Source organism: Corvus kubaryi, unplaced genomic scaffold, assembly GCF_017639235.1.
Source record: "Corvus kubaryi isolate FWS band 111438036 unplaced genomic scaffold, C.kubaryi_AGA036_p1.0 130, whole genome shotgun sequence".
NCBI lineage: Eukaryota > Metazoa > Chordata > Aves > Passeriformes > Corvidae > Corvus > Corvus kubaryi.
In genome coordinates, this window is record NW_024580665.1 from 4,419,835 (window position 1) to 4,437,167 (window position 17,333).

At 38.9% G+C, this 17,333-nt stretch overlaps 1 protein-coding gene across 3 annotated transcripts in view; it reads right to left on the minus strand.

Annotated features, from left to right (window-relative positions):
* Positions 1 to 4,451: 4,451 nt before the first annotated feature.
* The window catches only part of CHRDL1 (chordin like 1), a 38,919-nt gene continuing 26,037 nt past the window's right edge, over positions 4,452 to 17,333 (minus strand). For 2 of the 3 annotated variants that reach the window (XM_042029115.1, XM_042029100.1), the window contains exons 7-12: positions 15,690 to 15,757; positions 14,796 to 14,970; positions 11,422 to 11,616; positions 9,562 to 9,729; positions 8,353 to 8,442; positions 4,452 to 7,092 (exon numbers count right to left, since the gene is read on the minus strand). In XM_042029115.1, the coding sequence (XP_041885049.1) occupies positions 6,962 to 7,092; positions 8,353 to 8,442; positions 9,562 to 9,729; positions 11,422 to 11,616; positions 14,796 to 14,970; positions 15,690 to 15,757 (827 nt within the window). In that variant the 3' untranslated portion in view covers positions 4,452 to 6,961. The remainder of the gene's footprint in view (positions 7,093 to 8,352; positions 8,443 to 9,561; positions 9,730 to 11,421; positions 11,617 to 14,795; positions 14,971 to 15,689; positions 15,758 to 17,333) is intronic. The other variant, XM_042029108.1, reaches the window with a different exon arrangement.

Consider the following 17,333-nt stretch of genomic DNA (forward strand, 5'->3'; position numbering starts at 1 on the left):
GTCCCTAGCTCTGGGACTAGAGGGAAGCTGATAGAAATATGATATCTGATAGAAATCAGGTTATTTTGATGCCAAGGAGCAGTCTATAGTTCTTGACTATTTTTTGTTAACATATGTTAGGTAACATATTCCAGAACAGTAGCAGCAGTCAGGCAGTCGATACACCGGCTGATTGAGGCAGCCCCAGCAGTGATCCCGGGGTTCACCTTGACTACCTTTCATCTACTGGACCAGAGCAATCTTTTTTCACAAGCAAGGTCTTTGGATGTGATTTCTGAGATGGAAATAAAAGTTAGTCTGCTGTGTTCAGCCCACTGCCCTGAAGCAGAAGTCAAAGTGACTGCTGCTCTACTCTCTTTACTAATCCTCTGGGCTAAGCAGTCCCCTGAGAACCTCTGTTTGGAAATCTATTAAGATTTCACAAGTTGTTCAGTGGAAGTACCAATTAATGATTTGCAATTTAAAATGAAAATGGGAAATGAGAAAAGTCTTTCTCCTTACTCTTATAATAGACAATGTCATATTTTCCCTAATTTTTTGTGCCTTCTCTCCAGATTGAAGTTCTTCTTCCTCTGTTGGGTCAGATGTCCCTCTAATGTGCAAATAGACTGATTTGCACAGAATTTGATCTAATAATTTTGTTTGAAATCCCACTTGATGTATCTTTTTCCACTGAATTTCACTAAAACCTTCAGAGGCTATTATGTGGATTTATGGAGAAATGTATCTTAAGGGAACAGTGGCAGGCAGTGATTTTCTGGTATATTTGAGTTGTGTAATCTAAGGATTGGAAACCCCATTTCCCTGTTACTGAATTCTTGGCTTCAAGACTCTTCTAGTAGATAGATTTTGCTGGAGCTTCGTTCTAGAGGTATTGTTCTAGCAGAAGCTCCTTGCAGTATTTTAATCATAGCAAAAAACCAGTCTCTTAAGAAATGCACTGCTTGGTGGAGAGGCCAGGAAAAAGAGCTGCAGGTTGCAATGTTCAGTATTCAAATGCAGTTTTGAAGCTGTCAAGAGTTTCTCTGCTCCTCAGTTTCTCCAGGGTTTGCTTAACTGCTTGCTTGAAAAGTCTATTTTCCTAGACACTCTATGCATTAATGTGAGCCACAATCATCATGAGCATGGTGGTTATGATAGTTTTATCTTAATAAGAGTGATCTCATCATGGACATCGTTTAGATGGGGTAAATAATTCCCAACACATGCAGACTATAAAGACATTGGGAGCTTGTTATACACTGATGTCATGGGAAGACTCTTCAGCAGGGACTCATCAGTGCGAAGGTCTCTAAAAGATGTCTGACTTTGAAGTAAGAAGAAAAATCAGGGTAGAAAAAGTTGCTGTAAATTCTTAAGTCTGAATGGACTCTGATCATTATTATCAATTGAATATTTCAGCTCCTTATGATGGCAAAATAAAAGACTCTAGGCCGAATTAATAAAAAGTCGACTTTTTTTTTGTTTTGTTTGTGAAAAAAATCCATAATTTATAAACAGAGTCTTTCAAACAAAACAGCAGGAGGAGTTTTGTTTCCAAAAGTCTAGCACATTTGCTGAAGCTCAAAACCACTCCTTTTTTCTTTTTTTTTCTTTTTATTTTGATTTCATAGTGTGAAGTGAGTGAGAAGGGCTACTGGTAGGATTGATTGCATAATTTTACACCTGGTTTGCATTAATATAAATGGCGAAGTTAAACAGTGGATAATCAGTTATGATTGTAAACATCCTCTAATGCTTTTTAGTGTTGTCATTGGACCATTTTTGAAAGGATGCCACTGTCTGGCTAGATCTAAACCTGAAGATTTTATGAGACTTAGCTTATATGGCTTTATAATATGGCACTCAAAGCAAGGAAATATTTTCAAATAACACAGAATTGAAAACATGATCTCAGATATGGAAATTCAGCTTTCTGGAATGTATCATCACTTGGATCTGTATATGTGTCTCTAAGAACATTTTTTTTTTTGTTAACTAAATAACCACATTTAGAATCTAATCTTCCTTTTTCTAGGAAGACATTTGTGAAGATTGATTAGTTGGTGACTGTTGTCTATTAGTTCATGGATAGCTATTCAGCCATAACTATAAATACTTCTACATAGTGTCTTTTTATTTCACTAAGGATAAAGCTGGCCCAAGAGCTCATTTTTCTTGTTTGATGCTTCTATAACACTTCCCATTCCACCCTAAGTACACTAAGAAAAGTTTGTGTAGAAACTATTTCTGTCTCTATTGAACTGCAGCTACCACAAACTGTGTTTTTAACAGCATAAAACCTGGCCACGCTGTCCAACACTTTAGTACAGGAAATGAAAGTAAATGCCATGTTAATGTCAAACTCGATGTGTTAACTGGAACATCTGGCTCTTCCCTTTTAGAGATGTGGAACAGAAATACCCCAGTACATAAACCTTAAACATCACTAGACTTCTATTTATACCTCTGTAATTAGAACTCAAATTCATTGTCCCATCCTAGCTGTTGGCAGAGGAGAGAACTGAGCTGGGGAGAACCAGGCTAGAGCAACAGTTCTGGCTAAGGAACATGAAGTGACTGGGAATCTGTGAAAAGTATAAAATACAACTTTGGAATTTCTAGAGCACACTGCAATGGGTTTAATGCCAGTACAGTATGTATCAGTATGACCCCTTCTTAAAGAGATTGGAAGTTTTGCTGTTTCCATCAGTGGGAATAGAATACAGTTTTAATTTATTGTGGCCTTAACACACCTGATTTTGTAGTGGTGTGATCCTGAAACAAACAAATAAATTAGAGAGAAACAGAAATATAAATCTGTAGGAGATAGATTTGATCTTGGTGAAGAGATAACTCTCTATGTGTGCTGTTTGTAGTAGTTAGTTACATGTAAATCTTAGTGTGATGTACTATCTTCTGTCTCTTGAGCTGAGGTCACTTGAGGACAGATTGGGAGTTTTTACTTTAAGTGGTAGTGCAATCAGGCTCACTGCATTTGCTGAACATGCTGAACTATCATCCAGTGTGTCTACATTAAAAACTGTTTTGCCGGGTGAAGATCAATTATTTGTTTTTGCTTTGGATGCTTTGCATTCTTGCTCACAGTTGGGTTGGTGTTATGTGAGAAGGGAGGGTTGTGGGTTCATACTCATATACTCATGTAGTTGCAGACATACTTTACCCAAAAAGTGAAACAGTCCAAAACCTCAGATCAAAAGATGAAGACATTTTTCAAACCTCAAACAAAAGCAATAAATGGAAATAAGGATTAACTTTGTCAATTTTCACCCCTCCCACAATAAATCACCAAAATCTTGGCTTTTATCTTAGATGGATAACACAATAGGCACTAGAGCACACCAACATTACGCAAATACTTCATGTGCTATCAATTATTTTGGAAGGAGTCATCATCTGAATTGTGAAACGCTTTGACCTTTTTTTTAATGAAGAGTGTAGGAAGATGAGAGTGTTAGTTAGGCTGACACATTGCTTCTCTTGTATTTGTGTGGGTATATTTCAAAGTATTTTCAGAAGAACACAGCAGTGAATAGGGCTCTCATCTCCATACCCAGCCCGTCCTGGCCTGTGGAGTCATGTGGAGCCAGAGATGATCCCTGTTACATGAGAGGGGGATAGGAGTGAAGTGAGAAATAAGATTTAGTGGGCTGCTAAAAAGAATTTGGTTGTTATGAAATCAAGAGAATACATTCAATGGGGATGTAGCTGTGCAACCCTGACTGTTAATGACTTTTCAGTCTGCAACTAGTAGGAAGGTGAATGCCCCTCACGGAGTTGGGAGGGCAGAGCAGGCCCATGTGCCTAGGGTGTGTTCTCAGGATTCTCCTAACAGATTTCTTGCTAAAATGAAAAGATGGTCAAAATGAATATACAGGGTGTGATGAAATAACAGAAATTAATTTCATTAGAAATTTCCAGAGATATCCTGGATTTCAGATTTGATGTACTTCCTGATTCGAACTGATTTACTTTGAACACTCATCTTTGCCAAGGCTGATACTCTCCATTTTAGTTACACTGCTAGCTATGTGTGAGTTACATTTTCTTTTCTTATGTTTCTGAAAACCATCTCATTTTTAGGCAGTAGCACAGATTGATTCCATCAACATTTCCCCAATTATTTTGAGCTTCAGAATATGTATTGCTTAAGAAAAGAGTAAGTCCTGTACTGTTCTCTCAGTTGGCAATGCTTGATTTCTTGTTTAGTTGGTTTCCATATATGGATGTCAATGCTTTGATTTTCAAAATTAATCTTGCTGGGTAGGTGAAAGCTGAATTGAAATGGGTATTTCCCAATCTGACTCTTCCATATCTCAGTATCGATTTCACAGCAGGCAGCCATGCACTGCGCCCAGCTGGGCACATGGCTTCAGACTTTCTCTGAGGTGGCAGCAGCAGGACTGCAAACAGGGAACTGAAACCAAACATCTTGACCAAACAGCACCCTATGAAAACCACTGTATTTTATTATCAACTTCAGAGTTTATTAATTTATCAAACCAGGTCAAAGTGATACAAGTACATAAATAAGTACCATAACAGACATACATCTCATGAAGAGAATGCAAAACATGACACTGTGTATTTCGTTGTCTTTAGTGACCAGAAACTGAAAAACACAACACTGCATTTTATTAAATGATGCTTATGATTGTTCTTTGCTTTTCTTAAGGAGTGTTTATTATAAAATAAATACACAATCTGGATTCCACCAGTCCTGTCACAAATACAAAAAACAGGTTTCCTTCTTTGTAAAAAAAATTACAAACACTGTACACTTTCCACTTAGTCTTTTTTCACCAGCTACTTCTACAAACAGACAATGCCTGTTAGGTGAGAAATCAACTGCTGGTCTTCTCACCAGAACACTACAGTTCCTCAGAACCTCTTCCTAAAGATTTATAATAAAATTTTACAGTTTTGCAGCACATTTCAACCCATTAGATGCCATGTGCAATCAGTGATGCTCATGCCAAACTGCTTCTTCTACAGTTACACTGCAGCTCTGGTGCAGTGAGGTCTTAGGGCCTTGGTTTGGATTTGCTACACCCCTTTCCAACACCAGGACAGGACTTATGGAAGCTACAGTGCCCAGGAAATGTGGCGGGACAGTTCACTTAGCTCTCTTTTTAATGAACAGTGATAGAGCACTTCTCTTAGCCAGGTGTTCCTGCGTTTCAACTTGCTGTGCTTTCAAATGGCCAGTATGCTCAAATATTATCGGCTCTCTGTCCAGGCCTAGGGACAGCAGGGTGGTCCTGAGATCACCCTGTATGTTTTCTCCTAATTCCCTTCAGACTTTCCTTCACCTTCATGTCTGTTCTCCTCACTTGCTCCTCTTAGTTGAGAAGCCCTGCATCCCACTCGTCCCGAGGCTCAGGCAGCACAGGCAGGACCTGGGTGCCATGGAGAAGCCAGGTCATGAGGCCTGCACTGCTGATGGAGACTGCCAGGGTCTGCTGCCCAAGCCAAGGATCCCCTCACGATGGTGAAGCTCTGCCTGAATAGGCTTTTGGCATTCAATACCAACCTCTCCCACAACTTCATCCCTTTAGGAATGTGGACACCCTAGAGTACTGTCACTGGCAGAATGACAAACCTCAAAATCCTTGCTGTCACTGTTGATTTCACTCCCTGTGAAGCCCCAGCCCCTGGTCCAGGCCATTTCCATAAAGCTTTGTTTCCTAGCATGTGTTTAAACAGCAGTATTCCTGTCTGCTTTTGGAGTAGAAAATGGGAGCAAAAGCAGGCAGAGTCACTTGCATCTTGAGATTTAATCCAACATTGCAGCCACAGGGCAGTACAGGATTTTGGTGAAAACAGTTTTTAAATTGTTACAATTGTTCTGCAGATGAGAGTCACCTGTCTTAAACACACTGTAGATATGCTATACTAAATTTAACAGAACTGCTTAGATTTGGTTTTTTTCCCCAAAGATAACAGTTGTCACAACAAGCAGTTGCTTGTTGTGCTCTAGAAGCCTATAGCTGTTTGGTGTTTGTCATGGGAGAGAGCTGTCCTTGAAACATGAGAATTGAGAGGCCACTCTCAGAAAAATGCAGATTATGTTTGTAACAAATCAGAACAAATAAATTAAGTTCTGTCACAACTTTTAAGGCATTATGAATTGTGAGTTTTAATGCTTTAGGTGTTTTGAAAACACTGCAAGTACTTCACTACCTTCTGCCACGTCACTTTAGAAGGTGGTTTACCAGCCAAGAGCATGTGTAAATAGGACCCAGAAGAATGAAGTTATTAGGGCTGTGATAGGGAGCTAACACTTTTAGAGAAGTGGGTGGAAGAAAGAGTGAAAACCACTTAAAAGTGAACATTTGCTCCAATTGCTACAAAAATATAGTGATTGCCACTAACACCTGCTGTTCAGATTATGGACTTTGTTTGCTCAACTACAAGACATCATCCCAAAGGCAGGCTGCTAAAGAGTTTGTTAGTTTAAATCTGGTTTTTATGTCTCCAACATGAGTATTGTATCACTTGTATTTTTCCTCCATTACTACAAGAAATCCATGAGTCATTTCAACATTAGAAATGGTATAAATTCAGCACAGGATAAAATGCTCTCCATAGCTCCTGCACATTTATTAGGTGTCCTTCTTTTCATTAGTTTGAATAACTTGCCAAATAATAATAGTAAAAATGTTCTGTTTTCTCTTTTTAACTTGTAAAGAAATGCAACTCTGGGAAAGCACAGTCTCTCTTTCTCCTTCCCTCACCAGTAACACAGAGCCTTCTAGTCTTTTGGAGGAGATATTTGAACGGTTGACACAGGCCACTACACATAAAGCAGCAAATTTGCTGTGCATGATGTGAATAATTACTGCATTATAGTTTTGGGGTTTAGGGCAACTGTTGACTTAAGCAAAATAAGCCTGCAGTCCAGCTGCAGATCCAAGTTTTCATAAGTTTTCTTACGTTTCTCCCTCCAGTGCTGTCTCCCTTAACAATGACCCTTTTCAGACTTTTCAAGGTACAAAACCTTTACCAAATCCTCGAGCTCAGTCCTGCACACTCTGCTTTCACACATTTGGCTGATCTGAGCTTCTCCCTCGCTAAATATTTTCCACTGGCCTGAAAACAAAAACACAAAGGAGAAAGATATTGACTTAGAAAAGGGCACAGGGACTTTGAAGACATTTATAAGCACTCTGTAAACCAACTGATTCACAATGGTCAAAGAGGGAATGTCCAATCCTCCCATGGAAAATATTCAAAGCATCTTACAACCATGTAACATATTCCATGCAAAATAACTTTGTTAAAAATATAAATATGGATCAGAATATTACTATTTTCTTTTAATTAAGTAATCCTGTAAGTTGGCTCTGTATATTCAACCCTTTATTGGCACTGGATACCCTGGTAAACCAAAGTATTTGAAAGTTGGGAAGCAACACAGCTAAATGTTTCATGTGCTGTGAACTCTTCCTACCTGTGTATAATACAAAGTGTGATGGAAATTAACATTTCTACACATTTTTGATGGTATTAATAGAAATGCATGCTGTCCTGGTAAGTGGAATACTACATTACAGATAACAATGACAAGCTTACAGAAGGCTAACAGCAAAAATTTAGGGAATTTTTAATATGAAGACTTATCTGTATCTCAATAGGTCTGTAACGATTAAGAATATATTATTTCTGGGAAAAAGACTTCTTAACTAGGAAAAAATTATAGAAAAAAATTATAAAAAAACATTACAAGTTGTAATGCAAAAGAACTAGGAATTAAAAATATCTATATCTTAATTCAAGTAGCAAATTAGCTGAATTAGTAATTGTTAACTACTGTCACAATCCCAAACTGGATGAAATACAAAAACAAAATTGAATCAAGAGTGATAAAAGAAGTACATGTCTTTCATAAAACACTTTTCAATAATGAAGATATTGTTAAGAACATAGGAATAGTCTTTCAAATATAACATAAGTGTATGTAGAACCCCTTTAATAACATCTGAATTTTCTCCCTTCTAAATTACTTTCTAAAACACTGCGGTAACTTGACCATGTTACATAAATAAATCCAAATTTTGCTGATGTGCTGACGTTATTTCAGACTTATGCTAGCATGGACAGAAAAGACCCTATATTGTACTTTATCAAAATACAAGAGACTAAGACAGCATGGACATGAACTACTGTTATGTGTATCTATATTTTAAATTGCTGTATTTTGATTACTTAAAACTAAACTTATCAAATATTGTGATCATGTACTGGAGGAAAATCCAGTACATCCATTTGACTGTGCTGAGTAAGAGAAAATTTTTCATGGCTATGATTATATGGAGAATATAAACTTCAATAGGTCAGAATTTTACTTACTAAGGGTTGTTCTTGTTATCAACTTGAAGTAAGGAAGTTCTTCAAATTCTCTCTTGGACAGTTTTTCAACATAGAAGTGACGCAGAATCCCTTCAGCAAAGAAATGAGAAGTGCATGTTACTGGAAATGTGCCCATTGTTCTAAAGCTGGTGTGCTGGCCTGCATTTTTGTAAAATTTTCAGTCTATTTTTTTTTAATTCTGTTTTTCCATCCCCCCCCCCATTTTTTTGCTATTCCCCTGTAAATCCTCCTGTGAAATTAGGATTGCAGTGAGTTTGTGAGGGGTGTGAGAATTAGCCAATTCGTTTCCAAAATAGATGAATGCTTCCTTATTATGATTAAATGTAAGATTACAACAGAAGCCAAAAGTTCCAATGTCTTGGAGAAAACCAGTATAATTTTGCAGTCAGATACCATTTTGAGCCAGCAGGCAACATGACTGTCAAATCATTATGAGGCTTTGTGGCTTCTTAAGACACAGGGTAGTTGTGAACCATCCAAAGCTCTGTGATTTCTTTTCTGCTCCCACTTTGGCCTTGGCTTTCTCCTTTAAAGCATCTAGGGATGTATCACTTCCATGTAAAAGGGTGCTCTATGTGAGCACCCTTTTCCTATGAGGAGCATATGCTTTTTGCTTAAAGTAGATAGAGGAGAGAGGATTTTTATGAGGCTGGAGATAATTTTATTACACTGAAAGTTCACAACTTGCAGTAGTGCTTGGGCTTCTGAATGCTTCTCTATTTTGTTCCGATTTTACCAGTTAGTCTAGTAAAAAATACTGTTTCCATCCTTAAAACATTTTTTGCCCATATTCGATATATACCATCATGGGTGTATCGTCAGTATGGCAGATAGGGCAGACTGATTTCAGTGGAAAGCTTTTTGGGTCATCCTAAGTAACAGCCTCCAGGCACTTGGTTCAAACCCTACTACCCATTTCTCTGCAATAAATTACACAGAGTAATACTGAAAACCTGTTTGTCATTGTGCTTTTGCTGCCAGTGAAGGGTAGGAGTTAGCAGAACTACAGCTTTGTGTGTTTCTGATGGGTTTTGTACAGAAAAATTAGAGTATGTTGGAAGTGGCTGTAATAGTGATATCCTAAAGAGCCAAAAGAACAGCAGTCTCAAAATCCTTGGATCTGTAAACTGTCCTGGGATTTTAATGGAAGATGATACACTGTTTAAAGAAAGAACTTGCTTAACTCACCTATTCTAATTGTCCACACATGTATTTCTATTTGAGGTGGCTTTTCAATCTCTATTGCAATTTTCCTGGTGGTTTCTCCTTCCTCTGTGAAAATGGATTCATAGACAGGAAATGTCTCTTTCCCACAGAAGTAATCCTTGTTGTCAAAGGTTTGACTTGGCACTTCTTCTGTTTAAAAAACAAGAAGGACAGAACACATACTACAGCTATAATCAAGTCCTCCAGAACTTACTTGGCATCAATAGCCAAGCATGGCTAGTTTGAAAGTAGAATGTTCATTTGTATGGCCACACAAATCCATCTCCAGCTATTAACACAGACAATTAACAGTGCTCTGTTCTGCCAGGTTCTGCCAGCCTGTCCATGGTGGCAAGACAGTATTTATACTTCTAATCCAGTCTCCTAAGGAAATGAGCTGTGTGGTCTGGGAGACTCCTCACAATTTTTGAACCTGTTGTCCGTGTTTCAAGCACATTTGAAATAGTGTTAGAAATCTCAGGGTAATAAAATAACTAAATTAAAATTGGTGGTTGGTTAGAGTGAAGAGACCCGAATTAATGTTTTGCTGACGAAAAGAATCTGTGAGGTTTGCATTTTGCTTGGCAGCAGCCATGTGGCCAGTGCAAGCCTGAACCACCCACAGTGCACATTATCTCTTGCCCACCTGGTAAAGCTGTAGAACATATAAGCAGAAATTGTAATTATTCTGTTTGCAATTGGAAGCTGGACAGGAATATAAGAGAGATGATACAACTTAGAGGCTCAGACCACTGTTTGTGGAAACACCTAATAATTAATACATCACATATACATGAGACACTTCAGGAAAAGGTTCAGCTTTCTTAAAAACGGGCACATAGGATCTCAAAAAACAAGGCAGTAACTTCCTTTTTGCCATTAATTTTTCTACTGAAGCCTGTTAGCCAGGTTTTGTTGACTGTTTTACCAATGAAAGCTGTGGATCTCTGCTTCACAAGTATCCAGAAGATCTAGATACACACCTTCTGCCTGCCTACTGCCACTGCACAGTGTTTTTTCCCACTGAGCAAGACTAGCAAGAGAAGATGGGAAGTGTGCATTCTACGAATGTTTCTACATATGGCTGAGCAACTCATTTCCTTAGAACATTTGTGCCCAGTGCATCACCAAACAAACACACAGATGGGTACATAAGGGAACTGTTTAAAAGCACATAAGGGAACTGGACACTCCTTTACCTTTTGTATCACATGAAACATGGCTTGTCATTTGGCAAACCATCAGCAGAATCCTTTTAGCAGATTTTTCACTAGCTGTAGGCATTTATTTTAGTAATGTCTACAGAAGTTTTATCATTAGTGCAGCATAGACACAATGCTAAATCTGTGATGTTAGTATTTACTTTAAGGATTAAGTTATGTAACTGACACCAATCAGAGTTTTGAATCCTTCTGGTACATTTTGAAAAGCAGAAATGATGTTATCTCCATGTGGATTTCCGAAGCTAGAAAAAGGATTTGAAGGTTCTGTGGGCACTCTGGTGGGGGAAGGACAGGAGTCTTTTGGCAGTAATGAACTTTCTGTATACATTTCTGTAGTACTCTTTGGAAATGAGCATCAGGAAGTCGTGTTAATAGCAGAGAGAAAGGCAGTGACTGCTCAGAACACGTGCCAGCAGCATGTCCCCAGTGTGAGGAGCAGCAGCAAGAGGAGAGCTGGCCAGGCAGCTCTGCCTGTCTCACACTGAGGCCTCTGCACACACACACAGGAACATGGCACAGCTGCTGCTGTTCACATCGGAGCTTAGTCTGATCCGGAGGCCTGAGCCAAGCCCTTTAACATGCACAGTAAAAAGGTGGTCTGTGATCAACTTTGTTTTACCTGGACAAACTTTACAGCATTTTCCTTCTACTTTCTGAGGGTATTTGCAGGGATATTGTTCTGGACAGTGAATTTTCTTACATTCTTGTTTGGTGATGTTGCAGGTGCACAACACACACTCTACAATTCCAAAGGCCCGGAGATTGGGATGCCAAGATTCACCATGTGAGTATGTTTTGCCATTTGAAACACAAACTGCAAAGGAAAAGAAAAAGAAGAAAAAGTACAGCTGGAAAAGGTATGGTCACTGGCTACCTATCTATAAATATTTATTTGATTCATGCATATTTTAAAGATATGCATACATACTTTAAAGCAGTGTCTCTGTACATCATCTGTGAGCATCTCAGATCCATTTCTCTGCTTCTTAATTTTAACTTGGAGTTCCTTTACTTAAAATACTCTGAGCCCGTGGTCACCTTTTTCTGAGCAGTTTTGCATTGATTCCAACTCTGCTGATGTCCATTATATTTTGAGGAAAAGAGTGAAGGTGTCTGAGTCAAGTGTCTGACTAGCTCCCCCCTGGTTCATGCATTTCAGTTGTGCATTAACCAGCTTATAAAACTCACTCCTTCCCCTTGTATTCTCAGTCCACACACAGGACACAGCCTGCTACAGTGGCTTTGGCTGCATTTGAATTGAATTTGCAGATGACAGGTTCATGTCATTTGCTACTGAATTCATCTGCACAGCTCCAGCCATTAGCTGAACACAGCCTTTGCAGTGAGAGCAATGCTATCAGCTGAATGGATTAGTGCCACCTGGGCCTTTTATTGCTTTTGCATAAGAGTTTTGCTACGTAGAACACAGAACAAACCACAGAATACTTGCGAAATGAAGTTTAACTCCTTTGTGGAAATATAAATGTCGATAGGTATATAAAGTAATTTGGCTTTTGGAATCACAAGAAAACATTAACATGAAAAGATGCATATGGGACTGAAATCTCATTCCAACAGCTTCTAAGAACTTCAGAATATTTATTCAGCAGAGCCCCTGGGAGTCAGAGAAATACAGCTGACACAAAGAGAGTGGAAAAATCCATGCCTGGTAGAAGCCACTTTGGGTCACCCAGCAGTTGATGGGAATTATATCACTTTACACCATGTTTGCATTTGTCCTATAAATCCTACTTCTTTCTTTTTAAATATTTTATAAACACAAAGAAAAATGCAAACTAATCCTAACAAGGTGAAAGAAAGGGCACCGCCTGATTTCTAAAAGCAACAAAAGTGAAGCTGGGATATGTTGTAAATATTTCCAATTCTTCTAATATGCCATCATTTTTATTAATGTTTTTATTTGTGAAATGTGTTCCTATTTTGCCTGTAACTTTCAAAAGCCATTTAATTTTTATCTGTAATCTGAAATTTATATCTAACTGGTAACAGATGTAACCAACTGGCTTATACTTTACTGAGTTACTGAGATTTATGGGGAGTGTTTTTTGCAATGTCTTTTGTGAGCTTATGCTATCACTTAGCTCATAATTTGTTGCTTTTTAACTCTTTCTTAAGACATGGGGGTTTTTAGAGGTAGGAAACAGTTTTGTTTCTCAAATAAAAGGGAAGTTTTATCTGTATACTTAGAACATGGGAGAAAAAACTATAAATGAAAAAACTGTTAAGTACTCAGCTGCTCAGTAGTAGGCTTCTTACATGCTCAAATAATATGGACCTCTTTTCCCCCAGCCAGAGTTCTCCAGATCCTTTATGGACATCAATACTGTCCAAGTTCTCCCTGACAGGGGAAGGGATGATACACGACACTGTGTGGATACATACTCTCTGTCTTTTAAGAGTTGATTAACACAGAAAAATTAAATATATACTCTGAGGTAGCAGATGAAGCCTCCAGCACAAGCCAAATAATGGCAAATAACTTCTGGTTACCCTGTTTTTAGTGCTCTTCATGTTCAGAATGATAAATCTGTATCCACACAACCACATAGTATTTGCATGTCAGGAGAGCTGTTGTGTGGTCATTTTTTAACTTGTTGAAACGTGTCTCAAGGGACAGGTGCATTAATTAATAAAACACTTGTTAGTTGTGCAGGAACAAAAGAAAACAGTTGGTCAGCATTCCTTTTTCCATCATGGGGATCTCTCAGACACTCTCCAGGCAGTGAGTGAAGTTATACTGCATCCAGAAATATGCTGTTCATCTGTACGTTCTTTATTTGCTGAAACAAGTCAGTTAGAAACTCCTTTGATGATGTCTTCATGTGTGAATTACATGTCAAAGACATTGCACTGCGTGGAGATTCCTGCTCCTAGATTCAGCATAAAACACTGGCATGATCTGAATGCTTTTTCATGCTTGTTCAGGTGGATAATAAAGATCCTATAGCCAACATTCCTTCTGTTAGTTAATACCTCAAAAGATTAGTTGGCCCTAATACGAGGGATTTTAACTCTTTGTGGGTAGTTTCTAAGTGTATGCTGACTGGTATTTGTGGCCCCCTGTGGGAACTGAGCATCCCACCCTTTTTACTGTACAAAACCTGCTGTCCCACTAACTGGTGAACTGGTATTTTCCCTTCCTGTAGTGCATGAGGAATGTGACTTGAATATGGTTTGCCACATGGGCTTAAAATTCTGCTGTCCCCAAATTGTAGCATGTCCTATATTCTATTAGCAGAAGGCTCTAAAGGATTCTTAGAGTAAGATTCATTACATTGGTTAAATTTGCCTCTCTACAGCTCAGGCATCCAGTACAGGCTAATTGCCTACTCTGCCCCTTGTGTTAGTCACAGGGGAGGAAAAGCAACCCTTGCATCCCACTGTATAGGAAACTAGTTTAACCTGAGGGAAGACATGAGACTCTCTTTCATGAGAGTAATTTCCTAAGTCTTGGAGGCAGAAAACCTCCTAATACTGTGGCAAAGCTTTATGGTCTGAGATTTGCAGGGCAGTTGAAATATAAGCTGTTTAAAGCTGTGAAAGTTACAAAATAGGAGAGAGTGTAAAGAAAATAACCACAAACAATTTCCTCCAGGACAAGTCACTGTGTGAACAAATTAGTGAATCTAAAGGCATCAAAGGCATCATGGTGTCCTTTGTGGCACAAAGCACCCTGGCAGCCACTGCACGAGCTCTCAGAATTGTGGGGCACAATCCCACAAAGTAACTCAGAGAGCAACACTGCCTTTGCAGAGTGAAATGCACTGTTGTACATGTAGCCAGAATTTATCTCACTCAAGAAGGAATTTCATATCCTCAATAGCTTATTGCTTTTGCCACCCTGATTTGCATTGGATTTCTTAATACCAGTGTGAATTTTCAAGATTCTGCTGTATATTTTGAGAGGTTTTTTGAGCTCTAGGTGATTGACTCCTGACCCAGAGCAATACTGCAAGAAGTGCTTGTCTTTACCTCGTCCATGCTTATGCTTGCTGTTGATGACGATTTGTACTATTGTTCCTGAGGCCTGCTGGGGATCCGTTAGGACTCCACGGTTACTCCTGGCATTGGCAAATCGTGGAATGTTAACTACCTGCCTGGCAGAGCTGGGTGACAGGTCGTAATGGGAGCGATGGTATGAGTGTCTCTGTTTGGGGACAGAAAGAGAGCACAAGAGTAAATGTCTCATTCCAATGGACAAGGGGAATGTGTATTGCTGGACTAAAGTAGTAGTAGTAAGAGGAGGAGTAGTAGTGCATAGCATGTTTTCTAGAGCAAAAACACTGGTTTTTTTCACAGAATCATTTTCCAAAATGCCCATGATCCTGAAGGTTTCATATTACAGCCCCTATTTTATAAGACATGATTCTTCCTACTCATCCAAAGATCTGCTGGTTCATTTATTTAGGTAGTGCCCCTAATGCTTAAAAGCCCTTCAGATTCTCTCCAAATGCTGTTATAAAAATCATCTCTTGAGCAGTAAGTTGTTAATGGATACTTTTAACCACCAAAGACAGTGATGCCCTAAAGTAAATGTGTATGTGAACTGGGAAGCTAGTGTTTGCAATTACTATTTAAAAGCAATTCTTCCTTAGCAAACAAATACTGTCAAATCTTATTCTTATAGAGCATACACAGCAAAAACCAAATCCAGAGACCTCAGGAGCTCCTCCTGACAGTTTCTAATTCAGCATTATTCATGAATTCAGGTTGAGTGAAAGAAACCTATTTTGGGCTAGATTCACAGAACCCAGGATGAGGCAGTAGGTATTTAGCCCATTATCATCCTTTTCTCTTTTTTCCCTGATGTACTGCCATGCACAGCACAGCAAGAAAGTATGTCTTTAAACTGTAGGTTCCACTTACAGCTTCCCTGTTGGCTGGCTGCCGGAAGATGTCTCCGTCAGAATGTTCCCATGATAATTCTCCATCTCCTGTACATGAAGTAGAACAGCATCAGTTAGAGGAGTAACTGTGCAACACCTTGGGAGATACAGAGGGAAAAAGTCTCACCTGGCTTTACAGCTATATTTAGGGTCTAGTCAGTAGCAGAGGAATGAATATGAAAATCAGCAAATTTTAATATTAATATATTTGGCCACGCAGGGAGCAGAAACTGACTCACAGTTTCCTCCCCATGAGCTGTGCTAAATCTTTACAATATTATGTTTAGGTTTGCATTTCATAGAAATCACAGAGGAGAGATAAAAGAGCTTCTGCCATATTGAAAAGGACAAGCTAGATTATGAGATAAATTATCAATTTGACATTTTTAAGTCAGAGCAGTAGACAGGAAAATACATTTAAAAAGCCCTGCATCAGTGCAGACAGTGAGTTGCCTCTGGTACATAATCTGATGTAATCTCACCTCTCATATGGAAATGCTAATGAACTGTTTTCTCATTAGTGACTGTGTCTGAAGCGACTGATTTCTCCAGTGTAAGGCTGGTTTACTGCATAGCTATGTCTGATACTTTGTACTTGGAAAGTCAGATTGATTTTTGTAACTGGAAGAAGCTGGTTTCAAATACAGCTCAAATAACTACCTGGTAACTGACATCATACAATTGACAAGGATTTACTTTAATTAACTGTCAATGTATTACATTTAAAACAGTATATCACTGTATTTCACCCTGGGAACAGGACTATCACTTTGCTTGCTAGAGATCAGGTGGCTTCACAAGTAGTTTGCCTGGCAAAAAGTTTCAAGATTTGTAAAGATACTGTGGAGTAATATGGCAAAGCAGCAAAGAATGAGGAACAATCTCTATGCAAAGGACCACTGCAGAGAGATCCTCATCCTTGTTTTGTCTGAGGTGATATGTTCATGCAGCACAGAGCACTGCCCTCCTGAGAGATCAGCTCAGGTCCTCCTCCATGGTGCCACACATAGGTTAATTACCACTGCATGTCCCCAGGGTAAGCAGCTTTGTCAGCCTGCTGCACTTATGGGACTACACAGCTTCTGTGCAGGACCTCATTCCTTCAAATTGTGCAGGGCTTTCTGCACCCTGCTGCTTTACTAGCACTGATGCACTCTCAAGTACCTTCTTGCTGGCTCAGCCCTCTGCTGCTCAGAGCTTTTGATCCATTTTGTGCACTCAGTCAACTCCTCAGGTCAGGGGCTGTGGGACTATGCTGGTTAGTGTTTTGCAACTCTTAAACCAGAGAGAAAATTATACAACCAACTATATAATACTCCTTATTTTTACCATGCAGTTGTACATTTTTACAAGCAGAATATCAAAAGAATACAGCAGCACAAAGGTGCAAGCAGGAGAGTTTTTCAAAGCATCCTGGCATCACTGATATCAAGAGTGGCACTTCTGAAAAGTGTAGGTACCTTTAAGTGCCTATCTGCATCTTTGAAAACAGGTCATAGATGCTTGGATATCCTGGGAGTGGTGATTCAAGTGCCATTATACTAACAGTGAGATAAAATTTATCCAGAAATTCTCAGACATTTTGGACTTTTAGACAGACCATTAGGTTTAGACATTCAGAAAG